Genomic DNA, 27644 nt, shown 5'->3' on the forward strand with positions numbered 1-27644 from the left:
TGCGCAGTCCGAGCAGGGGGCGGAGGAAAGCCTCGCTCCCCTCTTGGCGGCCTTCCCGACGGGGCGGACTCGATGGCAGAGGCGATAGGCGCCCGCCTGATTCGGAACCGCTTCTTGGGCGGTTTCGTGTGCGGAGCGGCCCTGGGTGCCACAGTTTCGGGGCTGCTCGCCAAAAAACTCCTCAGAAATCCCGACAGGCCACCGAGCGCCGCCGCGCCCCAACCGGAGGAACCGTGGCCATCGCCGCCGCCGCCGTTGAGAGGTAAGAAGGCGACTGCGCAAGCGCATAGCGATCGCTCCGCCAGGGGGAAGGCGAAATGAGGCGGAGAAGTGGGCGTGGCTGAGCGGGGGCTAGAGGGCGAGTGCGCAGGTGCGGCAGCTGTTCCGTGCGGAAGGAACAAAGGCGTGTTTGCAGGCCTTGGCAACTTTAAGACTTGTGGACTTCGGAGTCCACAAGTCTTACAGTTGCCAAGTTTGAAGACCTCTGGCGCAACACCCAGTCAGAAAGGAAGGTAGTTAGACCTGGTTATACTTGGGCTGGGGGAAAAGAGATGAAGTAATTTGATTTGGAATTGATGGTATAAGAACAGTCCTTGCATCAATATGTGACATCCCATCAATCACGCCTCTTGACAATATCTGTGGGTGTCCAAATCTAGTGCAAAGTATATAAATCCATATTAATCAGATGATTCCCTGGAGTTTGTTTTTAGCCTACTCTGCCAAGGATCATGTCGGAATTTAATTTTTGGTTCCCCGGAATTATTTGCAAAGATCTATCTACAAATGGGAAGGAATAGCAGCTTCAATTTATCACGGGGTACAGGTAGTCCTTGGCTTATGGCCGCAATTGAGCCTTAAGTTTCTGTCGCTAAGTGAGACTCTTGTTAAGTGAGTTTTGCCCCATTTTACAGCCTTTCTGGCCACAGTTCTTAAGTGAATCACTGCACTAACACAGTTGTAAAGTAGATCTGATTTCCCCATTGACTTTGCTTCACAAAAAGTGATCACATGACCACAGGGTATTGCAACCGTCATAAATATGAGTCAGTTGTCAAGCTTCTGAATTTTGATCATATGACCACGGAGCTGCTGCAACTTTGGGTGAAACTTATTTTTTTAATAATTTTTTTAAAAAAAATTCAAAACAAACACAACACATCCTTCTTTACATACTGCAGGAAGTGTATCAGTTGGTTACAAAAAGGCTTTCATGCATCTCTTCCACAGTCAACAAACATAATTCATATTAACTCAAGTATTTTAATTCAGATATTTATACATGTTGCCATCATCAAACCTCCATTTTCATTTGACTATAATTGTTTAAACGTCCTTCATCATAAAATATACCAAGATTTAATACATAACCACATACTGGCATTTCATTTACTATTTCTAAAATCCTCCAATAACACTGAATCCTTATGTCCTATTCTAGCTAAACATCCATAATATTTAATGAAGTTTTCTAATCCTCCTTTCCAAATCACTGTTTACAATTTACATCGAGTTTCCTTTCCTTATGTTGTACCCATACCTGTATATACGTTGTTATCATTATCCCTCCTTTATTTAACTATATCCTGTATCATAACATTTCCCCCATAATAATCAAGACTTAACTGTATCTAATTTAGTTCTTTTTTATTAACCTTTATATATAATCCAAAAGGACTTCTAATCTTCCTTTCATGGGTACCATTCAATATTCACATCCAATTATTACTTATAACACTACACATTGTATACATTATTATCATTATCAATTATTTATTTAACTATATCTATTATCACTAAATTTCACTAAGTTTAACTAGTTTTAAATTATACTCTTCCATCTATCAACCTGTATCTTTCCAGTAGCAAAACAGTCTCATATCTTCTGCCATTTGTGGTGTCAGTCCTCTAATCATCTCCTTAATCAACTTTGTATGGACTCCTCTTAGCAACTCCTTGCTTATAAAATCTCTCATGTAATTTCGATGCCCTTCTTCTGTTTCCTTAATCAGCTTATCTTTGATTGTCGGTAGTGTTATCAATGATATTGCTAATAAAATTTATCTCTTTAAATCCATAAATTCTTTTGTTTTTTCTTCTTCTGTATCTTGCCATCTGGGGTAGATTTCCCCTCCATTTAATTCCTCTTTCAGTATTCCACTCTTTCCATTTTCAGAGACAAACCAATCACCATAAATATCAGCAATTTTAATTTCTTTATATTCATTTTCCTCTTCGATTTTTAGGATTTTAATCACCACTTTTTCCATTTGATAAACATCTCCAACTTCTTCATCATATTTTACTGTTAAATACTCTAAGTCTTCCAACTTCTTCTCTATCCTCTCATATGTGTTTGATAATTTCTGTATTTCTGAGAATATCTTTTGCAGACTTAAATTTTCTTTCTGCTGTTGAAATTGTGCCATTATCTCCAGCTAACAAACACTGCTGCTCTAGCTTGGAAGGTTTTAACAAGATTAAGCATAGTTTCACAATAACATTTTATTCTCACCTTTGTCTGGTTAAAGATATACTTCAAAGGGACATCTGTATGCTTTTCTTCTTATCACTCTCTATAAACAAGCAGTGAGACCTTGGAGTGCCAAGCCAGGATAATCAGTGAGAAAAGTAAGAGTGTTTCGTTTCCAATCCACAAACCTCCAGCCTCCTAGTAGCAGTGTTATTGTTGCAATCTTCTTTGTTACTTTTTGTATCTTTTTTGTACTTCAAGTTAAAAAAAAAGTCCGATTCTTGAATGAGTTAGAAGAACACCCACAGTAATGAAAGAGGAGAATTTTGTCCATAGGTTACAAAGAATAATAAAAGAAAAAAAAATAGAAGAAGAAAACTTAATCCATTCGTTTTAAAAGGCTTGCATAAATTCCATCCATGAAGATAGCATTTAAAAAGTAAGATAACCCACTGTCCAAAACCATTCCAAATTTAATTCTGCTGCTTATTTCTTCTGTTCTCCAATTTAAATTAGTTTTAAATTTTTTATAGGCAGTCTCTTAAAACGGTAAAAATTCCTCACCAGCTGGAAACACTTTCTCTTTCTGTATCCTTCTGTTTTGGAGCCGCCCCGACTTCATCAGCATAATGGCTGGATTTTTTGTCGCCGGCTTGAAGAACTTCTCTTGGCTCGATCAGGGACTTTGCGATGTCCCTGAGATCAGCAAGACGTATATCTCCTGTTCACCGTCTCTGTGGGACAGTTTAGGTCCGTTTGGACCACCCAGCGGCAAAAGTATTGACTGCGATCTCAGAGCATTGAGATCGCATGTCATCTCGTTGCGACATTGGCTCCCAACTTTTGGTGAAACTTTGAGTGTCGGTCCTAAATCTTGTTTTTCAGCGTCATCGTAAGTTTGAACAGTTGCGGAATAAGAGGTCATACAAATAGCCCTCAACTTACAACATCAATTGAGCCCAAAATTTTCATTGCTAAGCAAGGCAGTTGTTAAATAAATTATGACCCATGTTATAACTTTTTCTGTCATGGTTTTTAAGTGAATCATTACAGTTAAGTGAATCACGTGGTCTCCTTGCTTATCAGAAGCTCCCTAGGAATTGCAAATGAAAAAATCCTAGGACCCAGATGTATTTTAAAAATACACCTTACATTCCTTTTTTCCCTTCATACAATGAAAATCACCCAGCGCTACTGAAAAGTAGTTTCCTCTGTCTTGTGTTTCTACAGTGTAGGGCACAATTATTGGTAATTGCATATTTTGACCACTGAGGTGACTTAAACATATTTGTATTACTGTTGCTATAAAAATATGAAGTTGAAACCAGTTATACAGTGCCATATGATCTTTGAAAGATTATGACATATAATTATTTTTCTGATTTGTAAAAAGGTGCCTCTGATTTTTAAGATATGGTGTGATTTCTCTATGACTTTGTTTCAAAAAAAAAGTTATTTTTCTTTCTCTCTTAGAACCTGGACCAACATCTATATTGGAAAAATATGGATTTCCTGCAGCTGGAACTCAAATCAGATATTACACCAATCATGCTCTCTCTTATGATCAGGCAAAACGAGTACCTAGATGGGTGATAGAACATATTTCCAAATATAAAACTTCAGGTATTTAAACAATTCCTCTGTCTGGAAATTGTACCGTATTTTTCGGAGTATAAGACACACCTTTTTCCCTCAAAAAAGAGGCTGAAAATCTGGGTGCGTCTTATACACTGAATACAGCATTTTTTGCCTCCCGAAGCCCCACCCCCTTCACCAAAATGGCTGTGCATAGCCTTTAGGAGGCGTTCAGAGAGCTCCTGGGGGCCGGGGAGGGCAGAAATGAGGAAAAAAAGGCTGTTGTTTGCTCAATTTTGCCCTCCCCCAGCCCCCAGGAGCACTCTATAAGCCTCCTAAAGGCTATCCATGCCCTTTTTTTGACAAAAAACGGGCCTGTTTTTTGCTCATGGGGGGGGTCCCCCCCAGGAGCATTATACAAGCCTCCTAAGGGCTATCCATACCCTTTTTGGAGTGGGGGAACGATCCCATTTTCGTGAAAAATGGGGCATTTTGGGGAGGTTTGCAGAGTGCAAAAGCTTTTTTAAATTTGCCTCTTCAAAACCTTGCTGTGTCTTATACTCCGGTGCATCTTGTACTTGTAAAAATACGGTAATTAATTTTCTTCTAAGAAGAGAGGGACTACTAGTCATGTATGAATCATAGAATTGAAATAGAAAATTTGTTCCCCTGGCTGCAATCTTATCTTTACAAGTAGTCTTCGACATGACCACAACTGAGCCTGAAATTTCTGTTGCTAAGAGAGACTTAAGAATCTACCTATCCAAAGCATGTGGAAACCTCGATTCATCTTAGAAAATAACCCTATGTATACTTAAGTGAGTTTTGCCCCATTTTATGACCTTTTTGCCACAGTTGTTAAGTGAATCGTTGCATTTGTTAAGTTAGTAATCTGGTTCTTAAGTGAACTAGCTTCCCTATTGACTTTGCTTTCCAGAAGGTCGTAAAAGGGGATCACATGGCTTCCCCAGGACACTGCAGCCGTCATAAATAGGAGTCAGTTGCCAAGTGTCTGAATTTTCATCATGTGATCATGGGGATTGTGCAACATCCATAAGTGTGAAAAGCAGTCATAAGTCACCTTTTTTAGAGCTACTGTAACTTCAAAATGAATATAAGTCGAGGACTACCTGAATTCGTCTGAAAATAAGGTTAAGTATAGTGAAGGTTACTTTCACAGAAGTATGCATGGGGTTATTTTCTAACTTTCTGAATCGAAGTTTCCACTTACACATGCTTTGGAACTCTTTAAGTTCATTCACCCTCCTGCTTGCTTTTTGGAGACGTTTGCAAGCAAGAGTGGCGCCACAATTTTGCTTCTAATTGCCATGCCCTACAAGCTGCTGCTTCCTTTCCTGCCAATCAGCTTGCATGCAGGTGCAGGGAATCCTGTCCCATCATCCCCAGGCCACTGGGGATGATGGAACAGGATTCCCATCAAGGGGCCTGGCGTCATTCTAGAATACTGTGGTAGTGGTGTGTTGGGAGTGGAGAGGAATGAAGCTTCCTTGCTAGGTGAGATGGTTGTTAAGTGAATCGCACTCACTTTTGCAACTTTGAAAAGTTATTAAGTGAATCATTCTGGTAGATAAATGACTCTCGTGGTTGTTAAGCAAGTCTGGCATTGATTTTGGTTGTCAGAAGCCATGAAAGTCGCAGATGGTGATCCACAAATTCCATGTATTTATGCAGCTGTCGTAAATACGGTTGCCCAGAACCTGAATTTTCAACATGGGGACATTGCAACTGTTGTAAATGTGAGGACTGGTCATAAGTCACTTTTTTGAGTGCTGTTGTAACTTTGATCAGTCGCTAAACAAATGGTTATAATTCGAGGACTATATTGTATATTCCAATCATTTTACACCAAGATTGATGAAGTCAGTTTCCCCTTGAGTGACACTTGTGTCCTGCTTTCTAATTAGGTTGGACTACAACTCCCATTGTTCTCAGTGTGATCCTGTTAGCTGTGGCTGATAGGAACTGGCTTCCAATGCAGCTCCAAAATGTTGGATCAGGAATGTGCTGTAATAGGACAGGGAAGTGGCCATATTTATGCTTTTATGATTCGGCTTGCATTTTTGACTTTATCCTGCTTTGTGTGGTCAGGCCTCCAAACTCTTGCAGCCTTACTGAAAGCTATCTGAATTGCCATAAAAAACAGGAATCCTACGCCACCCACCCACTTTCATCACCTCCTCTTCTTCTTCCTCCTCCTCCTCATTACTATTATTAGAATTATCCTAACATTCGTGGAGGGAATCTTTTGAGCAGCATGGTGGCCTTCAGGTGGAGCTCTAGCCTCACAATCAGGAGGCTGTGAGTTCAATCCTAAGTAGCAGCAGATATTTTTCTCTCTGGGCGCAAAGAGAAAATGTCTGCTGTGAGCTGTGCATAGTTGTTGGGAAGGGCATCCGGCCAGAAAAGGCTGAGCTCCATTCAGTCGCCCTGACTCTATTCCCATGCAAGGAGTTACAGGATCTTTAAAAGAAAAGAAAAATCATGAAGGGAATCTTATAAATTCTTGTATTATTTGAGAAAGTCACAACCTTAGAAAATATCTGTCTCATGGAATATCTGCTTAAATTGTTAACGAATGCACTTTTGGAAATAATCTTTTCAGCATTTGAAGAGGCTTAAATTCAATTCAGTTTACCTCAAGACTACCTGTATGGGAATGTTGGAGGCACATTTTCTGCTCGGAGTAGTTATAACCATTTAAAGTGTGCTCTAGATAGCTTTTTTTTTAAAAAAATGCAATTGTGCAAGTTGCTTTTGGCACATAACTGATTTTTGAAAAGGAAATGTAATTGAATTGTTTGGTATCTTGTTCCACAGGCAGTGCAGACAGAAAACATTGTAAATTTAAAGCAGACCCCAACATCCCTTCCATGTTCAGTGCTGTGAATGAAGATTACATCGGCAGTGGCTGGTCACGAGGTCATATGGCACCAGCAGGGGACAACAAGCATTCACCAGTAGGTTTGAGTTTGATTCCTTGTTTCTTTGAAGGGGAAGGGATGGAAGGTTGAAAACAATTCACACTGAGCCATTTTGAACTAAACAAGGTCGCATATAAAAATATGCAGTCTTTTTTTGCATGAGAAAATCCAAAAATGATGTGTGTTTTTTTTCTTTTTGCAAAAAGGGAATGCAAAGAGACCCAGTTTGGTCTAATAATTAAGGCACCAAGCAAGAAAGCAGGAGACAATGAGTTCTAGTCCCGCCTTATCCCTGAAAGCTATTTGGGTGACTTTTTGATCCAGTTACTAGGAGATTATGAGTTCTAGACCCACCTTATCTCTGAAAGCCTGTTTGGACCAGGCACTAGGAGAAAACGAATTCAGTCCCGCCTTAGGCATAAAAGCCAGTTGGGTGATTTTGTGCCAAGCACCAGGAGACCGTGAATTCTGGTCCTGCCTTAGCCAGGAAAACCAGCTGGGTGACTTTGGGCCAGTCTCTCTCTCTCATCCCAATTCACCTCACAGGGTGGTTGTTGTAAAAAAAAAAATGGGAAGAGGAAGGTGTGTTGGAATTGTTCACTGCCTTGAGTTATTTGTAAAAATAATAAAGACAGGATATAATAAATAAAAATGCTTAACATTGGAATCTGTGATTCCTAAACCCATTAGAGAACAGCCAAACAACGATGTTAATCTTAATGGAATCTCTGCAGTTTGGTACCTAGGTTTTTAGGGAAGGGAAGCAAGTTGATTAAAAAGCAGATTGAGTTCAAAGGACCCAGCCTTGCCCGGTAATGCTGACTGATATAAGAATTATAGATCAGTCTATTAATATTCTACCGAACACAAGCTCTGCTTTGATGTCTGACTTAATTCTGCTAATATGATGCTTAATTTTGAATTCTTAACTAATGTAGGCATCCATCAGAAACTCAATTTTAATTCTTATTTTTTAAAAAATAGGAAGCCATGGCAGAAACATTTTATCTATCCAACATTGTCCCTCAGAACTATGAGAATAATGCTGGTTTCTGGAATAGGTGGGTGTATATAACAGGTATACTAAAAACAGGATGAGTTTTGTTTAAATGTTATCATCACACTTCAACCAGAATTGGAAGGAAGAATAATCAAAATAAGTGAAACACCTCAAGTTGGGTGGAAAAGATCTAAGAGCAAAAAAATGTTGTCAGAGAAAGACAGCATGGTCCTTGACTTACGACCACAGTTGCAAGCAGAATTTCTGTAACTAAGCAAGACGGTTGTTAAGTGAGTAGCAACTGATTTTATGAACTATTTTGCCACAGTTGTTAAACAAATCACTGTGACCGTTAAATGAATCTTGTCGTTAAACAAATCTGGCTTCTTTTGTTGACTTGTTGAAAGGTAGCTGGGAAGGTGTTCTGTTCCTAGGGTTCCCAAGAGTATGAAGCAAACTCCTTGTCCTGACAAAATCCCCTTTTATTAACTGACTGTGAATTCTGCTCATCCACATCCAGCAAAGTCTTTCAAGGGAGGATTTATAGTCACAGACCTTATCTGGCTTGGAGAGCTGCCAGGCCGATACCTGCAAAACTTGGCAAGGAGTCTTGAAGAGTCACAAGCCAATGAAGCGAACTAATTGTCCCCTGCAAACTCCCCTCTCCTTTTGCTCCTCTTTTATTTCCTGTGGGAGGGGCCATTCATCATCCACCTGTGGCTTTACTCCCAAGTCGACCCCTGTTCTTTAACTGTTCCCTTCATCTGGCAATTCTGCGCATCCGCAGACTGGGAACAGGCTCCAGTTGTTTGTCTGCCTCACTGATGTCTGACTGAAGGCAGTTGATAACTGCCAGCTAGCCTCGGCCCCCTCTCTGCCTCTGACATAGAGCCCTCATCAGAGCCTTCCCCAATGTCCAGGACTGGCCCATCTTCCTCCCCAACCTCCTCACTGTCCAAATCTGCTGCCAGCTCGGCTGCAAGCCACAACAGAAAGTTGAAAAGGGCAACCTTCTCAAGGTTGACCCAGAAATGCTGCACTGGTGTAAATTCTTGCTAGGTCCAGGTTTTAATCCCTGACCATGGAGATGAGGTAACAATTATGAGGACCGGTTTTTCAATGCCGTTGCAACATTCAACGGTCGCTAAATGAATAGTTGTAAGTCAAGGACCATCTATGCTGTTTGAATTTGGATGATCTGGCCCCAAAAGCCTCTGCAACTTCCTTGTCCAGTGAGAGAATTTTTGCCCAGGATGTATGGCAGAAACATCAGTCCAGGGTTCCTCTATGTGTATATGTGAGTGGAAACTATATATCTCCCTTCCTGAATATCCATGGTGCAAAGCACTTTAAGGCAGTGGTCTCTGGCCTTTCCAGCTTTGTGAACCAGCAGTGGGGAGGGAGAGGGAATGGTTTTCACGCTCTGCTTATGCAAATGCAGCTTCATCGCCACTTGTGTTGCCTGTCCCCAACTGGGTTGGGAACTCGGGGTTGGGGACCCTTGCTTTAAAAGATACACAGATCTAATGAAAGGGGATGGAAATTGAGGAGTCAGATCCACACTGCTGAGAAACAGAATGAGTTTGTTTCAAGCAAAGGAAACAGTGTGATAAATGTCTATGGGGATTCTCAACCGTCCAGGTGATGGTTGTCAAAGGTGTTTTCTTTCAAAATGCAACTAAACTTTCTAGTTTTGCTAGAAGACGTTTCACTTCTCTTCCAAGAAGCTTCCAGAACTGAAGAAGCTTCTTGGATGAGAAACGAAACGTCTTCTAGCAAAGCAAGTAAGTTCAGCTGTCTTTTGAAAGAAAGCATCTTTGGGACACACGGTACAATAATAATTTTTGAGGGGTCCTTGGTGCTCTCTGATCTTGCTTGTTTTCTTGCAAATGTTTCATTACCCAAACTAGGTAATATCACCATCACTAGCACTGGTGATGTTACCTAGTTTGGGAAATGAGACGTCTGCAAGGAAACAAGCTCGAGAGAGCACCAAGGACCCCTCATTTCAACCCTGACCTACAAATATTCTCATTTATTGATATATTTCTTTTTGTTAACTTGGTAGCTAGCGATGCAGGGAAGTTCATGAAGGGCCAGTCCTCTGTTTGCCACCTGTAAAGAGCTGCTTTTACCTCTATTCCCTCAGTAAGGTGCAAGCCATTCATTCATTCATAGTATTTCTTATCTGTCCAACTCCCTCCCTCTCTTGTTTCCTCCCTATCATGCAAATCCAATAGCAATATAACTTAGCCCTTAGCTTCACGGTGCTTTACAATCCCCCTCTAAGCGGTTTAGAGAATCAGCCTATTGCCCCCAACAATCTGAGTCCTTGTTTTACCAACCTCGGAAGGATGGAAGGCTGAGTCAACCTTGAGCCTGGTGAGATTTGAACTGCTGGCAGTCAGCAGACTCAGCCTACAATATTGCATTCTAACCACTCTGCCACCACTGCTCTTCAGTGCAACTAAGGTGATGACTTCTTCAGAGGCAGAGTTGAATGTCACTAAAATATCACCACTAATAATTTCCCCAAGGAAAGGAATGAATGTAAATCAGTGGATACGAGTTTGAATACATTACCTTGTGTCCCCCCCCCCCCCCGTTCCCCCCAAGATACTTGTGCATTGGAAAATTATGATGTTGAGGAAAGAAAAACCTTCAGAACTGCTTCATCAAGCAGAAATATGAAGTTTTTGTTTCAGAGCAAAGCACACCCCAAAGCACACCCACACCCTTGTAGTTTTAAAGTTGCACTTATAGAAGTGTTTAAAATGTCAAAAATTTGCTTCTCACAATGTACAATTCACCTTGAAATAAAGTAGAAAAATAGAAGTAAATATGGTTATTATGTTTGGAAGCCCACTGTCTGCTCTGTGGAGCAAAACCTAGTAGTGCAACTCAAGCCTTAGGCAAATATTTATCAAAGGAACCAGCCTATCAGTTTACCTGGCCTGTTTGACATATTTACAGAGTGGAGATGTATTGCCGGGAGCTGACTGAAAGATTTGAAGACATCTGGATTGTTTCAGGACCCCTGATGTTACCTCAGTCAGATGAAGATGGGAAGAAGAAGGTTATCTATCAGGTTAGGATGTATTTTGAGAAGGCTGCCTCTTCATTTTATTGCACTTTCTCTGCCTGGACTTGTAATGAATGCAGTCTTGAGTTTTCACATGCATGAGGAAAATGTTTCAGAAATAGAAGTGCCTGGACAGTTGAAGAGTGCTTTGCTGTGTTGTCGTTAACTATAACATGTGTGTGTGTGTGTGTGTGTGTGTGTATTCACCGTGTTTCCCTGAAAATAAGACAGGGTATTTTTTTCTTTTGACCCCCAAAATATGGCTTAGGCCTTATTATCAGGGGAGGGCTAATTGTTTTGGGGTTGCTGGGTAGCTGCTCTCTTGCGAGCGGGGTCCCAAAGAGCCGGGCACAGCCTTAGGGGCGAACGGCTGTGTTGCGCTGTCGCATCAGCACAACACAGCAGCCATGAGGTGACCACACTCAGCAGCCACCCAACAACCTCACCTCTCCAGCTTGGCAGAGTGCTACTCACTGACTTAGGGGTATTCTGAAGGTGCCAAGCCCCCGGGGCTCATTTTCGGGGAAGGGCTTATATTTTTGCCTACCTGAAAAATATGGCATCGCCTTATTCTCAGAACATGTCATATTTTCAGGGAAACATGGTATCTACTATATATATATATATATATATATATATATATCGGTTTTTTTCCCATGTAAGATTGACAATATCTTGGCAACATTTCGACGAGGTCACACTCGTCATCTTCAGGCTGGTGTCTTTGGCTTCGTGCTTGTGTGAGCAAAGCGTGATCGGAGCTGCCGTTTTTCTATAAATATAGGGGTGTGTGTGTGTGTGTGTGTGGAATGTTGGCTTTGTTGCTTTAAATGGATCCAGAGAAGATCCAGCTAAAAAACCAAGGAGTCTATTAAATACCATGCAAAATCTGCCCAGCCACATACATTGGACAAACTAATAGGAGAATAAATGCACGCATCGCAGAACACAAGAATGCAGTTAGAAAAGAAGAAAAAACTTCCTCTCTTTTCCAGCACCTTAAAGCAACAGGACATGAAATTAATTTTGAAGGAACCAAATTACTCTCCAAAACTGAGCACTTCAACAAGAGAAAATTATGGAAGCTATCGAAATAGAGAAACACCCCCACAACATGAATAAACATGAGGATACCTCCCACCTACCAGACATCTGGAAACTAGCCCTAGTCAATAAACGAGTCCCAGCCACAAAAAACGACACAGGACCCAGAACAACACAGGACACTATCACAATCACCAAACATCAGTTCCATCAACCAATCAAGATGTGACAACACAGCCAACCAATCCGTTTAAAGTAACAAAGCCAACATTCCACACCCACCCACCTATATTTATAGAAAGACAGCAGCTCCAATCACGCTTTGCTCACACAAACACAAAGCCGAAGGCACTAGCCTAAAGATGACGAGTGGGACCTCGTCAAAACGTCGCCAAGATACTCTAAATCTTACACAGGAAAAGACCCAAATATGCCAAGACCTGCATACCTGTACCTGTGAAAATCCACGAAAACATATACATATATACATACATATACATACATACATACATACATACATACATACATACATACATAGCTGTGTGCCCATTAGTCTTTTGTGTTGTAACAACCTGGGTAATGGGCTAGTACCTGAGCCACACAGGATGTTACAAAACAGCCGACTAATTTGCATACATCAACTCCATCAACTAATCAAGATGTAGCAACACAGCCAACCAACCAGCTTACAGCAACAAAGCCAGCACTCCACACACACACACACACTAATATTTATAGAAAGATAGCAGCTCTGATCATGCTTTGCTCACACAAGCATGAAGCCGAAGGCACCAGCCTGAAGATGGTGAGTGGGACATCATCAAAACGTTGCCAAGACAATCTCAATCTTACATGGGAAAAGACCTGAATACAATAAGACCAGCATACCTACACCCGTGAAAATCTACGAAAACAAATATATATATATATATATATATATATATATATATATATATATATATATATATATATATATATATATATATATATATATATATATATATATATATATATATATATATATATATATATATATATATATATATATATATATATATATATATATATATATATATATATATAATGGGCTTCAAACAAAGGAAATATAGGTCAGTATAGCGCAAGAGAGGGCGGACAGGCCCACCTGATTGTCGGAGAGAACCGGTTTGCTTTCAGCTGAATTCCCATCCCTGGAATGAATGCAAGAAATAAGGCTTGAATTACTGAAGAAAAGGTAAGTGACAATATGTGATAATTACTAAGTTTCTGTCCAATATATACAGTATATGAGAACCAGTTCGGTCTATTGTTTAAGGCACAGAAACAGGGCAACTGGGAGTTCTAGTCCTGCTGTAAGCATAAAAGCCGGCTGGACGGCTTTGGGCCAATCAACAGGAGATAGTGAATTCTAGTCCTACATTAGGACACCATCTGGGTGAAATTTGAGCCACTCATTTTCTCTCTCTCCTCCCTCCGTCTCTCCCTCTCTCTATCATCCAAGCCTACCTCGCAGGGTTGTTGTGAGTAAAAGAGGAGGAAGATATGCATATATCTTTGCCACCTTGAGTTATTTGTAAAAATAATAAAAGCGGGATATAAGTAAATACATAAATATTCTCAAAGTTCTAAGTGTGCCCACCGGCCATAACAATTCTCTGTCTTTTGGCTCATGTTCACTTCAGCTGAATTTGGCATATCCCAAATCAAATGTCTGCTGAAAATATAGGCTGATGACCACACTTGGAATTTGAGGATACACTTGCAGAATATGTGTGGAAATGTAAAAGAATGCCCATGGGAAAAATTCATGTCACCACAAGGAAAATATATTGTTTCATTTTTTTAGATAGTAAATAAAATTGACAGCTTCTAATCTTGGGGATGCTGTTCTCCAGAGATCCCCTGTATAGTGAGTTTTGTCCTCTGGCGGCTTTTTGCTTCTAAATAAATATTTTCCCCCAATATTTTTTCTTCCTCTGCTTCACTCAGATCAAGCCCAGATTAAATGCATAATTTAGAGCTTCATTGCATCACTTGCTATGATTTGAGCTTTTCTTCATATTTATTTTACACTTCAATGAAATCATCTTGTTTAAGGGATTTTCATGTGTTTTATTGAATTGCGACAAATTGTCAAAAAATCTCAAAACGGATTAAGGGATAAAAAAATATATATTTAGTGTATTGAATACAGTTCTATTTAAGTAAATGATATCATTTTAGACTGTAAGCCATATAGCCTTAAGTGTCATGGAAGAATCTCTCCCTCCCTCCCTTTACCTCCCTCTGTTATACACATTCACAAACTCACACTTAATCAGTCACTTCCCACACTTCCTCTCCATCCCTGATTTTCTGTAGAATTTTTGCAGGGAATTGGAGTGGGTGATCCCAACTCTGGCCTTCAATGCTTCTATGATAGGTGGCCAGATGATATTGTGATCAAATGAATTGGAAATGCTTCAGAATTGGGCATGTTCCCATGAACTGATTGGCCTGTTACAGAGATACACTTATAATTTGCTGGATGGCTCATTATTTATATACAGCAGGAGAACTCTTAGGAGCACATCCCTTTCATTTAATAAATGCAGAAATTACAATTCCTTAGAGTTTTGTCGGCTGCAAAATGCATAATCAGTATGGCTCTGCCCTTCTGTTGTCCTCCTGGCAGTACCCTCTGAATATTTGAAGCCTTTCTTCAGCTGCTTTGTCAAAAACAATGAATTTTTCAGTCAGTCAGGATAATGTCGGTGATAGATTCAGCTGCAATCTCAAAAGGGCTTTTTTCCCCCCTTCAAAAGGCAACTGGACTGTTGTTTTTTTCCTTGAGGAGGAAGAAGAAAAACATTTCACTTCTCATCCAAGAAGCTTCATTGGTTCTGATGGTGGGAAAAGAAAACTTCCCCCACTATTAGAACTGAAGAAGCTCCTTGGATGAGAAGCGAAATGTTTTCTTTCTCCTCAAAGAAAGATAACAGTCCAGTTCCCTTTTGAAGAAAAAAAATACCTTTGAGACAAGACCTGGATGACCAATTTTGTTGTATTTATTTTGTACAATAAGAATAAAGACTATACTACGATTGAGACTCTCCACAGAGATTCACCTCCAATGTATGGATTAAGATGATGGGTCACTGTGAAAAAGATCCAGTTTCAAATCCATCCTTGGCCATGAAAGGTGGCTGAAGGATTTTGGGCCAAATAGTTTCTCAGTTATTAGTGGAGAAATTGAAGAAAGGAATGCTACATACACCGTTATGCATTCCTGCCTTACGATTCCCAAATTTCAATTTGGGTTATAAATCTGACAAACGAAACAGTGAAGCTAAAAGAAAACTTTATAACTGACTGGCAATCAAAATATATAATTGTACTGAGAAAATGAACTTTACAGTTATAATTTCTTTTCACATGATACCAGAAAGCAAATGGATATCAGGGCTGCTTCTATAGTTTAGGACAAAAAGTAGAATCATGCACCTCTTTTCAAAGAGTTACACCAGTATTTTGAAACAGAAGTCTGAAAAAGGACACAGAAAGTCAATAATGCAGAATGTAAGAGTTAATGCCTTCTAAACATATGCTAATGTTTTCTCATATTTTTTTAAAGAATAATGACCTTTTAATAATGAAGAATTTGTTGCTGTTTTATAGAGGGCTGTGAAAAATATTGATTACCCTCTTCTGAAGAACTGTGTTTTAAGTAGTTTTTCATGTTTTCCATGTTTTCATAATTTCTGACAATGTGTGAAAGGGGGTTCAAAGCCTCTAGGAATCAAGATTTCACTTTCTGTTGACCCAACGCACATTAAAGGAAGAATATTGTACTTAATATTGACTCAAAACACTGTAAAAAAAAGCTGTAATAGTGGATTTTCAGGTAGAGAATGGGCTCCTACCAAACAAAATCAACAAAATATCCTAATCTTAACTTATTCTAGCTGATCACAAAGGAAACAAGTGATTGAGAGAATTTTACGCAGCTCTGTTATTAATTTCTTGGTGCTGGGCTGTAAGGTGAGATCACTTGGAATAACATTATCTGAAGAAATATATTTCATGGTAAGTGTCATCATTCAAGTATCAATTCAGGTGAAGTACAGTAGTACTTTGGAGTTGAAGCCTTAAACGTAATGTAAAATAAGGACCTTGTGATTCCAAATTGTATCAGAAGACCATTGCAACTAAATGGATGTCAGGAATTAATATCTTTCCTTAATTCTGGTTTTAAATTTGTGGCTAAATTAATTTCAAACAAGATACATCAGAAAAATTTGTAGTTCAGTTTGACAGTAGAATCCATTGCCTTTGGCTGGAATTAAAATCAATAAATCTCTGCACCATATATAATTAATTGGTAGTATTATTATTATGATATAACTAAATGGTTTAATGGCCTCTAGCATCAGCAGCCTTTAAAATGGATTACAGTAGTTCATTTGTAAGTAAGCCGATATCGATATAGCCATCATATCTTACTTTTGACTCTCCCTAGCTTGATTTATCACCTTTACAGACATTATAGGTTGTCCTCAACTTATGACTACAATTGCTCATTTCAGTTGCTAAGCAAGGCAATTGCAAAATGAGTCACGCCCTATTTTACAACCTTTTTTTTTGCCACATTTGTTAAGCGAATCTCTGCCATTGTTAAGTGATTTGTATTGTCATAAAGCAATATAATGGCTTCCCCCATTGACTTTGTCACCACCTGGGAAGAATCACCAGTGGGGATCACAGGATCCCGGGAGAAAGACAGCGCAGCCATCCTAAATACATCCCAGTTGTTGACCACCTGAATTTTGATCACATGACCATGGGGATGTTGCAGTGGTCGTACGTTTATGGTCATAATTTGATCCCCCCCCCCTCCTCCCCAGTGCCGTTATAACTTCTAATGTTCATTAAACGAATGGTTGTAAGTCGAGGGCTTACCGGTATCACGATTTAGTGAGGCCTCTGTTATAGTTGAGTAACACTGTTTTAAGAATAAGGTAGAGTTTGTTTGTTTGTGTGTTTATTCTTGATCTCCACACCAAGGAGCAAGTTTTGGAAAGGAAAAGATCGCTTGGGTTACAAAAAAAGATATTTGTGAATTCCCTTTGAATTTTGTTGACATTGCCTTTCATACAGGGAGAATTACAGAGCTCTGTCAGGTCTTGATGGAATTTTATGCCCATTGACCTGCAGAAGGTTTTAAGCAAATTGCCATTCCCTAGGATATAAGGCAGGGTGATAAAAGCCCAGGGATTACCACTAATTTTGTTAACTCTGGTCGCATTGCATAGGCTTGCCGCTAGAGAAAACTGAATCTGTAAGATCTTGATACATTCATTTTTCACGCATTCGTTTTCTCCTTGCAATACAGCGAGCAACCTCTGTTTTCAGGTGTCGGCCACCATTAATTTCTTCGGTACATTCTTTGGTGCAACAGGAAAAGTATTGAGGGGTCCTTGGTACTCTCTGAGCTTGGTTGTTTTGTTGCAGTCGTTTCATGACCCTTAGTAGGATATTTCTTATTTCATTAAGGCTGCGTTAGTTGGCCTGCAAACTGCAAACAGCCGCCAGATGGCAGCAAAACAGGTACTCAAAATTCTTAACACTCTTACTACTCTGAGTAGTGAAAGAATACCAGGAAGCCTCTAGGGCACCAAGGACCCTTCATTCCAACCCTGAGCTACCAAATGTTCCCCTTTATAGAAAAAGAGTTCCATGACATTGTACGCAGGGACTCTGAAATGCTGAAAGAGCTACAATCACATTTCAGGTTGCTCATTGGGGACAAGGTGAAAACAGATTTCCATTTGGCTGTCCTTCTGTTTCAAAAACAAATCTTATGTTTTTTATAATAAATTAAAGGTTATTTTTTAATGCGCATATTATTTTCTACATTAGAAAAAATGCCAGTGTTGTTCCATTAACCTCCCCCTACCCACCTTTGCATTTTTACAGTACAACAACAACAACAACAACAATAATAATCATATAACTTGTTTCAGGATTTTTCTTATTGATCAAATACTTTCAGACTTGCCAGTAACACAATTTTAAAATGCTAAAAAAAAAAAAAAAAGTATTGTTGCAACATTTATTTGGTAAATCGGAATTTTAATTTAACTGGTAAAATCAAATTATGTACTTCTCCCTCCCTCCCTCCCTCCCTCCCTCCCTCTCTCTCTCTCTCTCTCTCTCTCTCTCTCTCTCTGTGTTTATTACACTTTCTGATGGCATTGCTTAGGGATGAAAATTTTGGTCCCAATTACTGTTAATCGAGGGCTACCTGGTAATAGAAAAATATATGCAACCTAAAGGCAATAAATATACATTTACTTGTACACTAAAAAAAAAAAAGCTTCCTCAGATTTCCCATTGATAAGCGATTCACTGCAGTTGTTAAGTCAGCATCATGGTTGAATCTGGTTGATTTTACTTGTTGGAAGGTTGCAAAAGGTGATCTCGTGACCCTGGGAACATTGCGACCATCATAAATATGAACCGGTTGCCAAGTGTCTGGATTTTGACCCCTTGACCATGGAAATGTTGCACTGGTCATAAGTGTAAAAAACGAACCTAAGTCACTTCTTCAGTGCCGCTGTAACTGCGAACGGTCACTAAACAAATGATTATAAGTCGAGGACTACCGGTATCTGATCACTCATACAAATCCTATTTTTATTTTCAAATAAAGAAAAAAAAACTTTTCAGTAATGGTCAAAAGAGTATTTATTTTCAGGCCCGCTTCATTCAAAGTTTTTTAACAGCGTATTTTCGGCCTAAGGCAGACATTCATTAGAGGACCCCGGCTTCACAGTGTGTGGGACTGTCAGTTTCTTTTAATTTCTTTCCTTCCATTATAATTTAGTTTAGAAATGAGATGCCTATCTAGAATTATAGAAGAGGTGGTGAAACTAAATCTCCTAGCTTGCCAGCTCAGTCAGAATCCTTTGCTTTTGCAGCATTGTTCTAAAATAAAATGAGATGTAAAACATTTTTTAAAATGCCCTTCCTTACAATAAAAAAATAATAATGTTTTGCTTATTATATCTTAAGATTGCCTTAACATTTTAGGAAAAGCAAAGGTTTGTTATTATATAAGAAATTTGCATTAATTGTTAAATGAGAGAGAGAGAGAGATTGAAAGGGTGATGATTAATCTACCAGAGATTATTTCATTTGTCATCAGCCATAAGCTAAATTGTAATGATGGTACAAAGAAAACTGGGACATATAAATTCCATTGCAATAAATGGGGCAGGCTTGAAATCAAGTAACTTTTTTTTCTGATTCCATTTGGAATATATTAACAGCTTATCCCAAAATACAGTACTGATTAGAATCATAGAATTGAAGAAGCTCTCACAGAGCTGTAGAATTTCTTCACATTGTCTGGCATGTGAAGTTTACACTTTTAATTACACCTATGTCTATGAAGATCCTCAGCCATCCAGGACACAGTTATATCAAAAGTGGTGTGTGACACACACCCCACATGTGCCATGCTTGTGAGACCCCGCATGTGCACCCTACCCCTGCACATGCATGGCAGAGACCCAAAAACTCCCTCTTCTTTGGGGCAACCCCTGAGATATTGGAAGACTGCTATCATGTCTCCCCTAGTCCTTCTTTCTCTTAAGCTAAACATACCCAGTTCCTGCAACCGTTCTTCATATGTTTTAGTCTCCTGTCCCCTAATCATCTTTGTTGCTCTTCTCTACACCCTTTCCAGAATCTCAACATCTTTATATTGTGGCGAACGCAACAGGATGCAAGTATTCCAAGTGTGGCCTTACTAAGGCTTTGTAAAGTGGTACTAGAACATGATTCTGCCCCTCTATTAATGCAGCCTAGTATTTCATTGGCTCTTTTGGCTACTGCAGCACACTGAGGGCTCATATTTAAGTGATTGTCCACAAGGATGCCAAGATCTTTCTCACAATTACTGGCCTTAAGCTGTGTCACCTAGTCTGTACCTATACATTATTTTTTCTTGCCTCAATTTAAGTGAGTTACAACTGTCCTTGCACTAATGACCATTGTAGTATATCAGAGTCACATGATCAAAATTTGGACACTTGGCAGCTGGCACGTAGATATGATGGTTGCATCATCCCAAGGTCATGTGACCGCCATTTTAAACCTTCCCAGCTAGCTTCCAATAAGCAGAGTCAATGGGAGAAGCCTGATTCACACAATGACCGCATGATTCACTTAAACTGCAGTTATTTTACTTAACAACTATGCCCAAAAAAGGTTGTAAAGTCATGCACAAATCATTTCACTACCACCTTGCTCAGCAATGGAAATTCTGATCCCACTTGTGGTTTCGAGAACTACCTTATAACTGGTAATCTTTGAGTTAGAACAGCTTATTTAGTGACCGTTCAAAAGGCACTGAAAAAAGTGACTTGACTATTTTTGACACGACACTGCCAGCATCTCCATGGTTACATGATTTACATTCGGACAACTGACTCATATTTATGACGGTGGCAGTGTCCCAGGGTCACGTGATTGCCTTTTGCGCCCTTCTGACAAGCAAAGTCAATGGGGAAGCAGGATTCACTTAATAACCGCATTATTAATTTAACAACTTCAGTGATTCACCGAACAAATGTGGCAAGAAAAGTCATAAAATGGGACAAAACTCACTTAACAGATTTCTCAACAGCATAAATTTGGGGCTCAGTTGTGATCGTAAGTTGAGGGTTACCTGTATACAATAGCTGCAAGAGTTGTATACTTTGTGTTTTCAGAATCTCTGTGATCTGTACTAATTGTGGGACCATACATTCCTATGTTGCTTGTGTTGAAAGAATAATTCCTGTTTAGTCCAGCATTCTAGGTCAGTGAGTAGCCATCAATAGCTATGTATAGCTTCATGGAGCTGTCCACTTCCCTTTGGAAATCACCCATGCTGGCTGAGCAGGTCCACATTTTTAGTCTTTTCAGCTGCAGAAAATACTTTTCATTGCAAGAACTCTGGATGTGACTTATCAGTTTTCCTGATGCACACCTGCCTAGCTCTACCACACAGATACTCTTTGACTTACAACCATTTATTTCGTTCATTAAGGAGAGATCTACTGCACAGAGTGTAGGTAGCATTTAGAGTTACAACAGCACTGGGAAAAAAGTGACCTATGACCAGTTCTCACATTTACAGCATCCCCATGATCGTGTGATCAAAATTCAGCTGCTTGGCAACTGACTCGTAGTTATGACGGTTGCAGTGTCACAGATCATGTGTTTCCGTTTTGTGACTTTCTGACAAGGGCAGTCAATGGGGAAGCCAATTCACTTAAAAACTGCAGTGATTCACTTAATAATCGTAGCAAGAAAGATGATAAAATGGGGCAAAACACACTTAACAGCCATCTCGCTTAGCAGCATAGATTTTGGGCTCAATCGTGGCCATAAGTTGAGGACTACCCGCACGTCCTTCTTGTCTTCCTGTTTCAGCACTGGACTATTTCCTAAGGCTTCCATATCTTGGCATTTTCCCAGGCTTTCAGCAGAGACGGCTGGATTCATGCAGTTTTGCTTTCTATGGGAACATTAAAGGCATCACTGACTTCTGGTTAAACAGAACAGTTCACGCAGCCTTCCTTTTAACACATCATACACAAAAGAAATATCAAGGGGAGCTGAGCCACACCAGGTGATATTAAAGAGAGAATGTGATTGTTTCACTGCAGGTTTTTCTACATATCACAGCCCTAAACTCCATTTCCCTCCCCTTATCTGCCCCCAACCAATATCCTTTCTTCTGTTATTATGCATTTTATAATTCTGGTGCGAGCCCTGTAGGGGCTTATTATAACCTAATATTCCTGGTTATCTCTGTTTAGAAGATAGGAATAAAAACAGACTTGTGTCTCCCAATAGGCAACAGTAACAGTAAAAAAAAAATATTTGAATAAGGTTCAAATGTGAAGTTCAGATATGCCAAATATGGGGGAAGTGAGCACAAGCAACAGATGAGTTAGAATTCCAAAATAATAACACACCCACACAACATAAATCTAGGGTGATACATATTAATTTCAGTTAAATAGGGAGATTGAGCCTTGACTACAGGAATGACATTCAGAGGAGAAACATGAATATATAAGTGTACTGAAGCATAAGATGTCAAGCAATTGCACTCTAAAATTCTATATTTTGTTTAATATGTGCTGGCTTTTAACCATAGCCAGTCGTTATTAAGCTGGGAAGGAAATGAAGCTTCTATAGCTAATATGTTTCACTGCTGCTGCCATAAATAATGATTCTTTTATAATTTCCTATGTGTGATACAATACGTTCACAAAGAAAAACAGAATAACAGAATCGAAAGGGGTTTTGGAGATCTTCTAATCCAACCCCTGTTCAAGAAGGAGACCATGTACCGTTTCAGACAAATGGTTGTCCAATATTTTACAAACCTCCAGTGATGGAGTACCCAGAACTTCTGGATGCAGCTCATTCCACTGATAAATTGTTCTAACTGTCAGGAAATTTCTCCTTAGTTCTAAGTTGCTTCTCTCCTTCATTAGTTTCCACCCATTACTTCTTGTTCTGCCCTCAGGTGCCTTGGAGAATAGCTTGACTCCCTCTTCTTTGTGGCAACCCCTGAGATATTGGAACACTGCTATCATGTCTCCCTTAGTCCTTCTTTTCATCAAACTAGACATCCCGAGTTCCTGCAACCGTTCTTCATATATTTTAGGCTCCAGTTACCTAATCATCACTCTTACTCTTCTCTGCACTCTTTCTAGAGTCTTAACATTTTTTTTTTAATTGTGGTGACCAAAACTGGATGCAATATTCCAAGTGTGGCCTTACGAAGGCATTATAAAGCGGTATTAACACTTCACATGATCTTAAATACAATAGCAGAGTTGGAAGGGACCTTGGGGGTCTTCTAGTCCAACCCCCTGCCTAGGCAGGAAACCTTATACCGTTTCAGACAAACGGCTATCCAATCTTGATCTTATCTTGATTTTATCCCTTTGTTAATGCAGCCTAGGACTGTGTTGGCTTTACCTTATTATATTTTCTGGTCTTTCCATAGAAGGGTACAGCTGTCTGGCTTAAAGACAACTATTGGCCTTAAATAAAGGAAATAGAATGCTACAGTTATGAAGATTGGTTAAAACATCCACTGGGTGGCGCTAAAGCATCACACATACCAAGCATCAGGATTTCCTCATGGTATATTTCAGGATGAGGCTAATCCTTTTAAATCTATACAGACATAGCTAATTAACATGCTGATTTTTTCCCCGGTTTCTTTGAGCTGAGCAATCATGTGGAACAATGCGCATTACTTCTCTGAAGAACGCCCTATAATCATGAAAGGTCTGTTAGAGTTTAGTTCGCATGGTGAAAATAAGATTTTAGTTGCTATGTTTGTCAGGAGGTTAATAGTTAGATTCTACTTCTAGGCAAGATGCTGCTACCACCCATTCTAAATCACAAAGGAATATTAGAGCTCAGAATTGAAAAGCAACGATTCCATAGGCACCATTCCTTCAGTCCAGATGTTCTAAGGCAGAGGTGGTCAACCACGATCCTTGTATAAGACTTGTGAACTTCAAGTCCCAGAATTCCTCAGCCACCATAACTGGCTCAGAATTCTGGGAGTTGAAGTCCACAAGTCTTATAAAAGGGCCACAGTTCACCAACCTTTGTTTTAGGGCAGGGGTGTCCAAACTTGTGAACTTTAAGACTTGTGGACTTCAACTCCCAGAATTCCCCAGCCAGCATGGCTGGCTGGGAAATTCTGGGAGTTGAAGTCCACAAGTCTTAAAGTTCACAAGTTTGGACACCCCTGTTTTAGGGGATTGTGGATTGTTAAGTCTCACACAGTTTGCCAATGGGCCTGCTCTCTCTAACATATTCTTCCTAGCCTCCCCGGGGATGCTGAAGCTTTGAATATGCAGAAACTATCTACTTTTCACTTCAGATCTATGTTCTGAATGTCACATTTTTTCAAACTCTCTTGTAATAAAGAACAAAGCGAGAAAAGCTTATATATCTACAGTGCTCAGTGGATTTAGCCTTTAAAAAGATAAAATACACAGATGTTACTTTGAGGATTTCAGTGGGACCACCAAGCTTTCTTTACTAATGTTCTCCAGTACACTCTCAAAGGAAAAAAGCTAAAGAATTTAATAATTTTCCACATACCTGTCAGTATGCACTAGTGTGTCGCTTTGTTCTTGTGACTAAGAGTCCCGGCAACGTGGAACCACACTTTTAAAACTTGGTATTATTTAATGAAGTTTGAATTAATTGTCAAACATACTGAATGTTCTGTCTCTCCCTTTTGTGTGGCTTTTGATAACATATTTGGGGCAACTATCTGTTACATATATTTGCTATATTTGTTACATATGTGTTAATGTGTAGGGGTGAAAAAAGGTTAAGGTTCCGCTCGCACATGTGTGCTAGTCGTTCCCGACTCTAGGGGGCAGTGCTCATCTCCATTTCAAAGCCGAAGAGCCAGCACTGTCCAAAGACGTCTCCGTGGTCATGTGGCCAGCATGACTCAACACCAAAAATACACGGAACACTGTTACCTTCTCACCAAAGTGGTCCCTATTTTTCTAGTTGCATTTTAACATGCTTTTGAACTGCTAGGTTGACAGAAGCTGGGACAAATAACGGGAGCTCACTCTGTTACGTGGTGCTAGGGATTTGAACCGCCTAACTGCTAACCTTTCTGATTGACAAGCTCAGCGTCTTAGCCACTGAGCCACCATGTCCCACCGCATGTAGGGATGTTTATTTGTTTATTTATTAGCTGTTTTTAATCCCACTTTTATTACCATATAAGTAACTCAAAGACGCGATCATGGTTAATGCTCTTTAGTCCTCCCATTCCTCCTCTCCCCCAACAGTGGATTTGGCTGAGAGAAAGTGACTGGTCCAAATTCATCCAGACAGATTTCATGGCTAAGGCAGGATTAAAACTCACAATTTCCTGATTTCTAGCCTCCTGTCATAACCAAGTTGGCTCTCATTAATGAATTAATTAAATTACACTGCAGTGTTTTGCTTAACAGCAATGGCAATGAAGGTTGTAAAATAGGCCATGACTCAATTAGCATCAGTTGTGGTCATTGAGGACTACCCCTACCTTTCCAGGAATTAACTCTTTTCCAATCTTTTTGTAATATATTAAGCTAGGGGGATACTTAACTGGTTTCCCTTTTAACTGCTTTTTTTAAATGGGTAGAAACATTGTCAACCATTGGCTTGTGTTCATTCAATAACTCTTCTTATTGTTGGGTTGGCAGTTCCATGTTCATCCCAATGAGATCTGGATTGTGCCCTAATTTAAGATGAATTTGAATCCTTAAGATGTTTTTCCAAAAGGCAACTGGACTTCCTTGGTTTTTGTCTTTGAAAAATGTTTCACTTCTCATCCAAGAAGCTTCTTCAATTCTAATTGATGGTGGGGATGCAGATGGACTGCTGAATCTGCAAGACAAGGGGCGTTTTTTTTTTGAAGGCAGCAAAGTCCAAAAACCGCTTGGTCCCCTGTTTACAACTCAGTCCTTTCAGCAGTCCCAAGAAAGATCCACACACATTTTCACTCTGACTCAGGTGATCCTGAGGATGCAGGTAAATTTTCAAGTTGCCTTAAGGACTCTCAGAGAAAGTGCTAATGACCAGATGACTACAAAGAATATAGGTCCTTCCATTCTCCACCAGGAAGTTAGAACCAAAGAAGTTCCTTAAGTGAGAAGCAAAATGTTTTCAAAGGAAAAAGAACAAGAAAGTCCAGTTTGTCTTTTGGAAAAGCAACTTTGGGACAACCGTGACCTGGATGATTGAGAATCTGTACAGGTAGATGGATTTGAATGATATACGGTCATCTCTCCCTTCTACTGATAGGTAATTGGGAAAGACGAGGTGGCTGTGCCTTCTCATCTCTACAAAGTCATTCTCGCCAGGCGAAGTGAAATGCTTCAAGATCCTTTGCTACTTGGAGCCTTTGTGGTACCAAACCGTCCTATTGGATTTGACCATCAGCTCCAAGAATTCCAAGTTGGCATTGAAGATCTGGAGAAAATGTCCGGCCTTGTTTTCTTCCCAGAAGTGAATAAATCTGAAGATGTTAGAAATATCTGTGAGGTTGATACTTGTAAGCTAATGACTCTGGAAGAATTTACTTTGTATATCACAACTCGGAAACTACAGAATGCAAGGACACCAGAAAGGCTAGGGAAAATCATGTCTGAATTACGTGAAAAAGGAATTGAACCGGACGAGTATCTCTTAAAGGTTTATAACAAGAAGAAAGAAGAATTAGCTGAACAAACCACAGCAGAAGTTAGAGAAAGAAAAGTTGGTTGAACTTAAAAATTTTGGTGTTGTATTTTCAGAGATGCAGCTGTTAAAAAAGCTTTCATAACCATTCTCTTTGGTTCTTCTCCTATGATAAAAATATAAAATTTGCCATATGAAATTGAGACATTCTCTGTGCTGGAGGTTGATAGGGGTGCTTTTCTAAGTTAGCCATCAAATATTCAAATTTATGGGATTCTTTCATGAAACACTAGAAAAAAACTACTGGGAATATAAGCAAGATTTTTTCATTGCTATCTATTCAATGCTTTTCTAATATATTTGCTTTAGAGGTTTTTTTATTCTTTCCTGTTAAGATTATACCACTGATATTAATTTGATGTTTTTAGAATAATATCTATTATTTTCTTCCTTCCTCCTCCCTCCCCCCACCCCCAGTTCCCCATTCAGCTGCTTTCTTCATGGGAATTTAACAAAATCCACATTTCTAATTTAAAATCCGGGTATACAGCATAAAACACACACACTCTTACAATAATATCTCGCATTGAGCTCATATATACTGCCATGGTTTGTTAAACTGTGATGTAATTACAAAAACATCAGTGACTGGATTTACAATGGCTAGGTCAGGCAACTTATTAAAGTAAAACCAAACAAACCATATATCTTCGTGTGTGAATCCAGTCATTTGAGTATCTTTACTGCTCTAGTAGGCCAGTTCATTTTTTTAAAATAATGGCCAGCTATTATTTTTTTAAAAGAAAACTGATACATTATTATAATGTATTAATGGTATTACTGTCCTGAATTTAAATCTCTCTTGATTCTTCAGACTAAGCATTCTTACTACCATCACAGCGACCTCATCTCTAGATTGGTCAATTAACATCCAATTTTAACACTGCTTTTATTTTCCCCGCGCGCCCCCCCCCCTCATATGCAGCTTGTTTATTTGACAGATAGCTGATGCCCTGAGAGTGATACTTTGTGATTTTGAGTAAAGTGTTTTGAAATAAAGATTTTCTCGAGATTTCTATTCTGTTTTCTGTTTTTTTATCAAAATTGTAGGATCAGGTATGAGACCCTGCTTTAGCTTTTTTCGATGCAAGTGTACATCCACACAAAGGTATGTTTTGCTGTTTTCCTTTTATTCTTCCATCTTTACCCCACAGTTTCCATCACCAATTGCTTTTTAAGCTGCAAAATAAGAAGGAAAGGCCACTT

General features: G+C 39.4%; 1 protein-coding gene across 1 annotated transcript; it reads left to right on the forward strand.

Annotated features, from left to right (window-relative positions):
• On the forward strand, positions 1-27443 carry EXOG (exo/endonuclease G). Its single transcript, XM_081970178.1, has 6 exons — positions 1-262; positions 3947-4096; positions 6887-7026; positions 7975-8051; positions 10964-11078; positions 26004-27443. Exons 1-6 carry the CDS (start codon positions 73-75, stop codon positions 26463-26465), a joined length of 1134 nt encoding a protein of 377 aa, XP_081826304.1. The 5' UTR covers positions 1-72; the 3' UTR covers positions 26466-27443.
• Positions 27444-27644: the final 201 nt, after the last annotated feature.

Source organism: Natrix helvetica (assembly GCF_964273705.1).
Source record: "Natrix helvetica genome assembly, chromosome: Z".
Taxonomy (NCBI): Eukaryota; Metazoa; Chordata; class Lepidosauria; order Squamata; family Natricidae; genus Natrix; species Natrix helvetica.

Coding starts and splice junctions, on each gene's coding strand:
- EXOG (XM_081970178.1), top strand. CDS start 73: ATGGCAGAGGCGATAGGCGCCCGCCTGATTCGGAACCGCTTCTTGGGC. Junction 263..3,946: donor GCCGCCGCCGCCGTTGAGAG/GTAAGAAGGCGA, acceptor TTTCTCTCTTAG/AACCTGGACCAACATCTATA. Junction 7,027..7,974: donor GGGACAACAAGCATTCACCA/GTAGGTTTGAGT, acceptor TTTAAAAAATAG/GAAGCCATGGCAGAAACATT.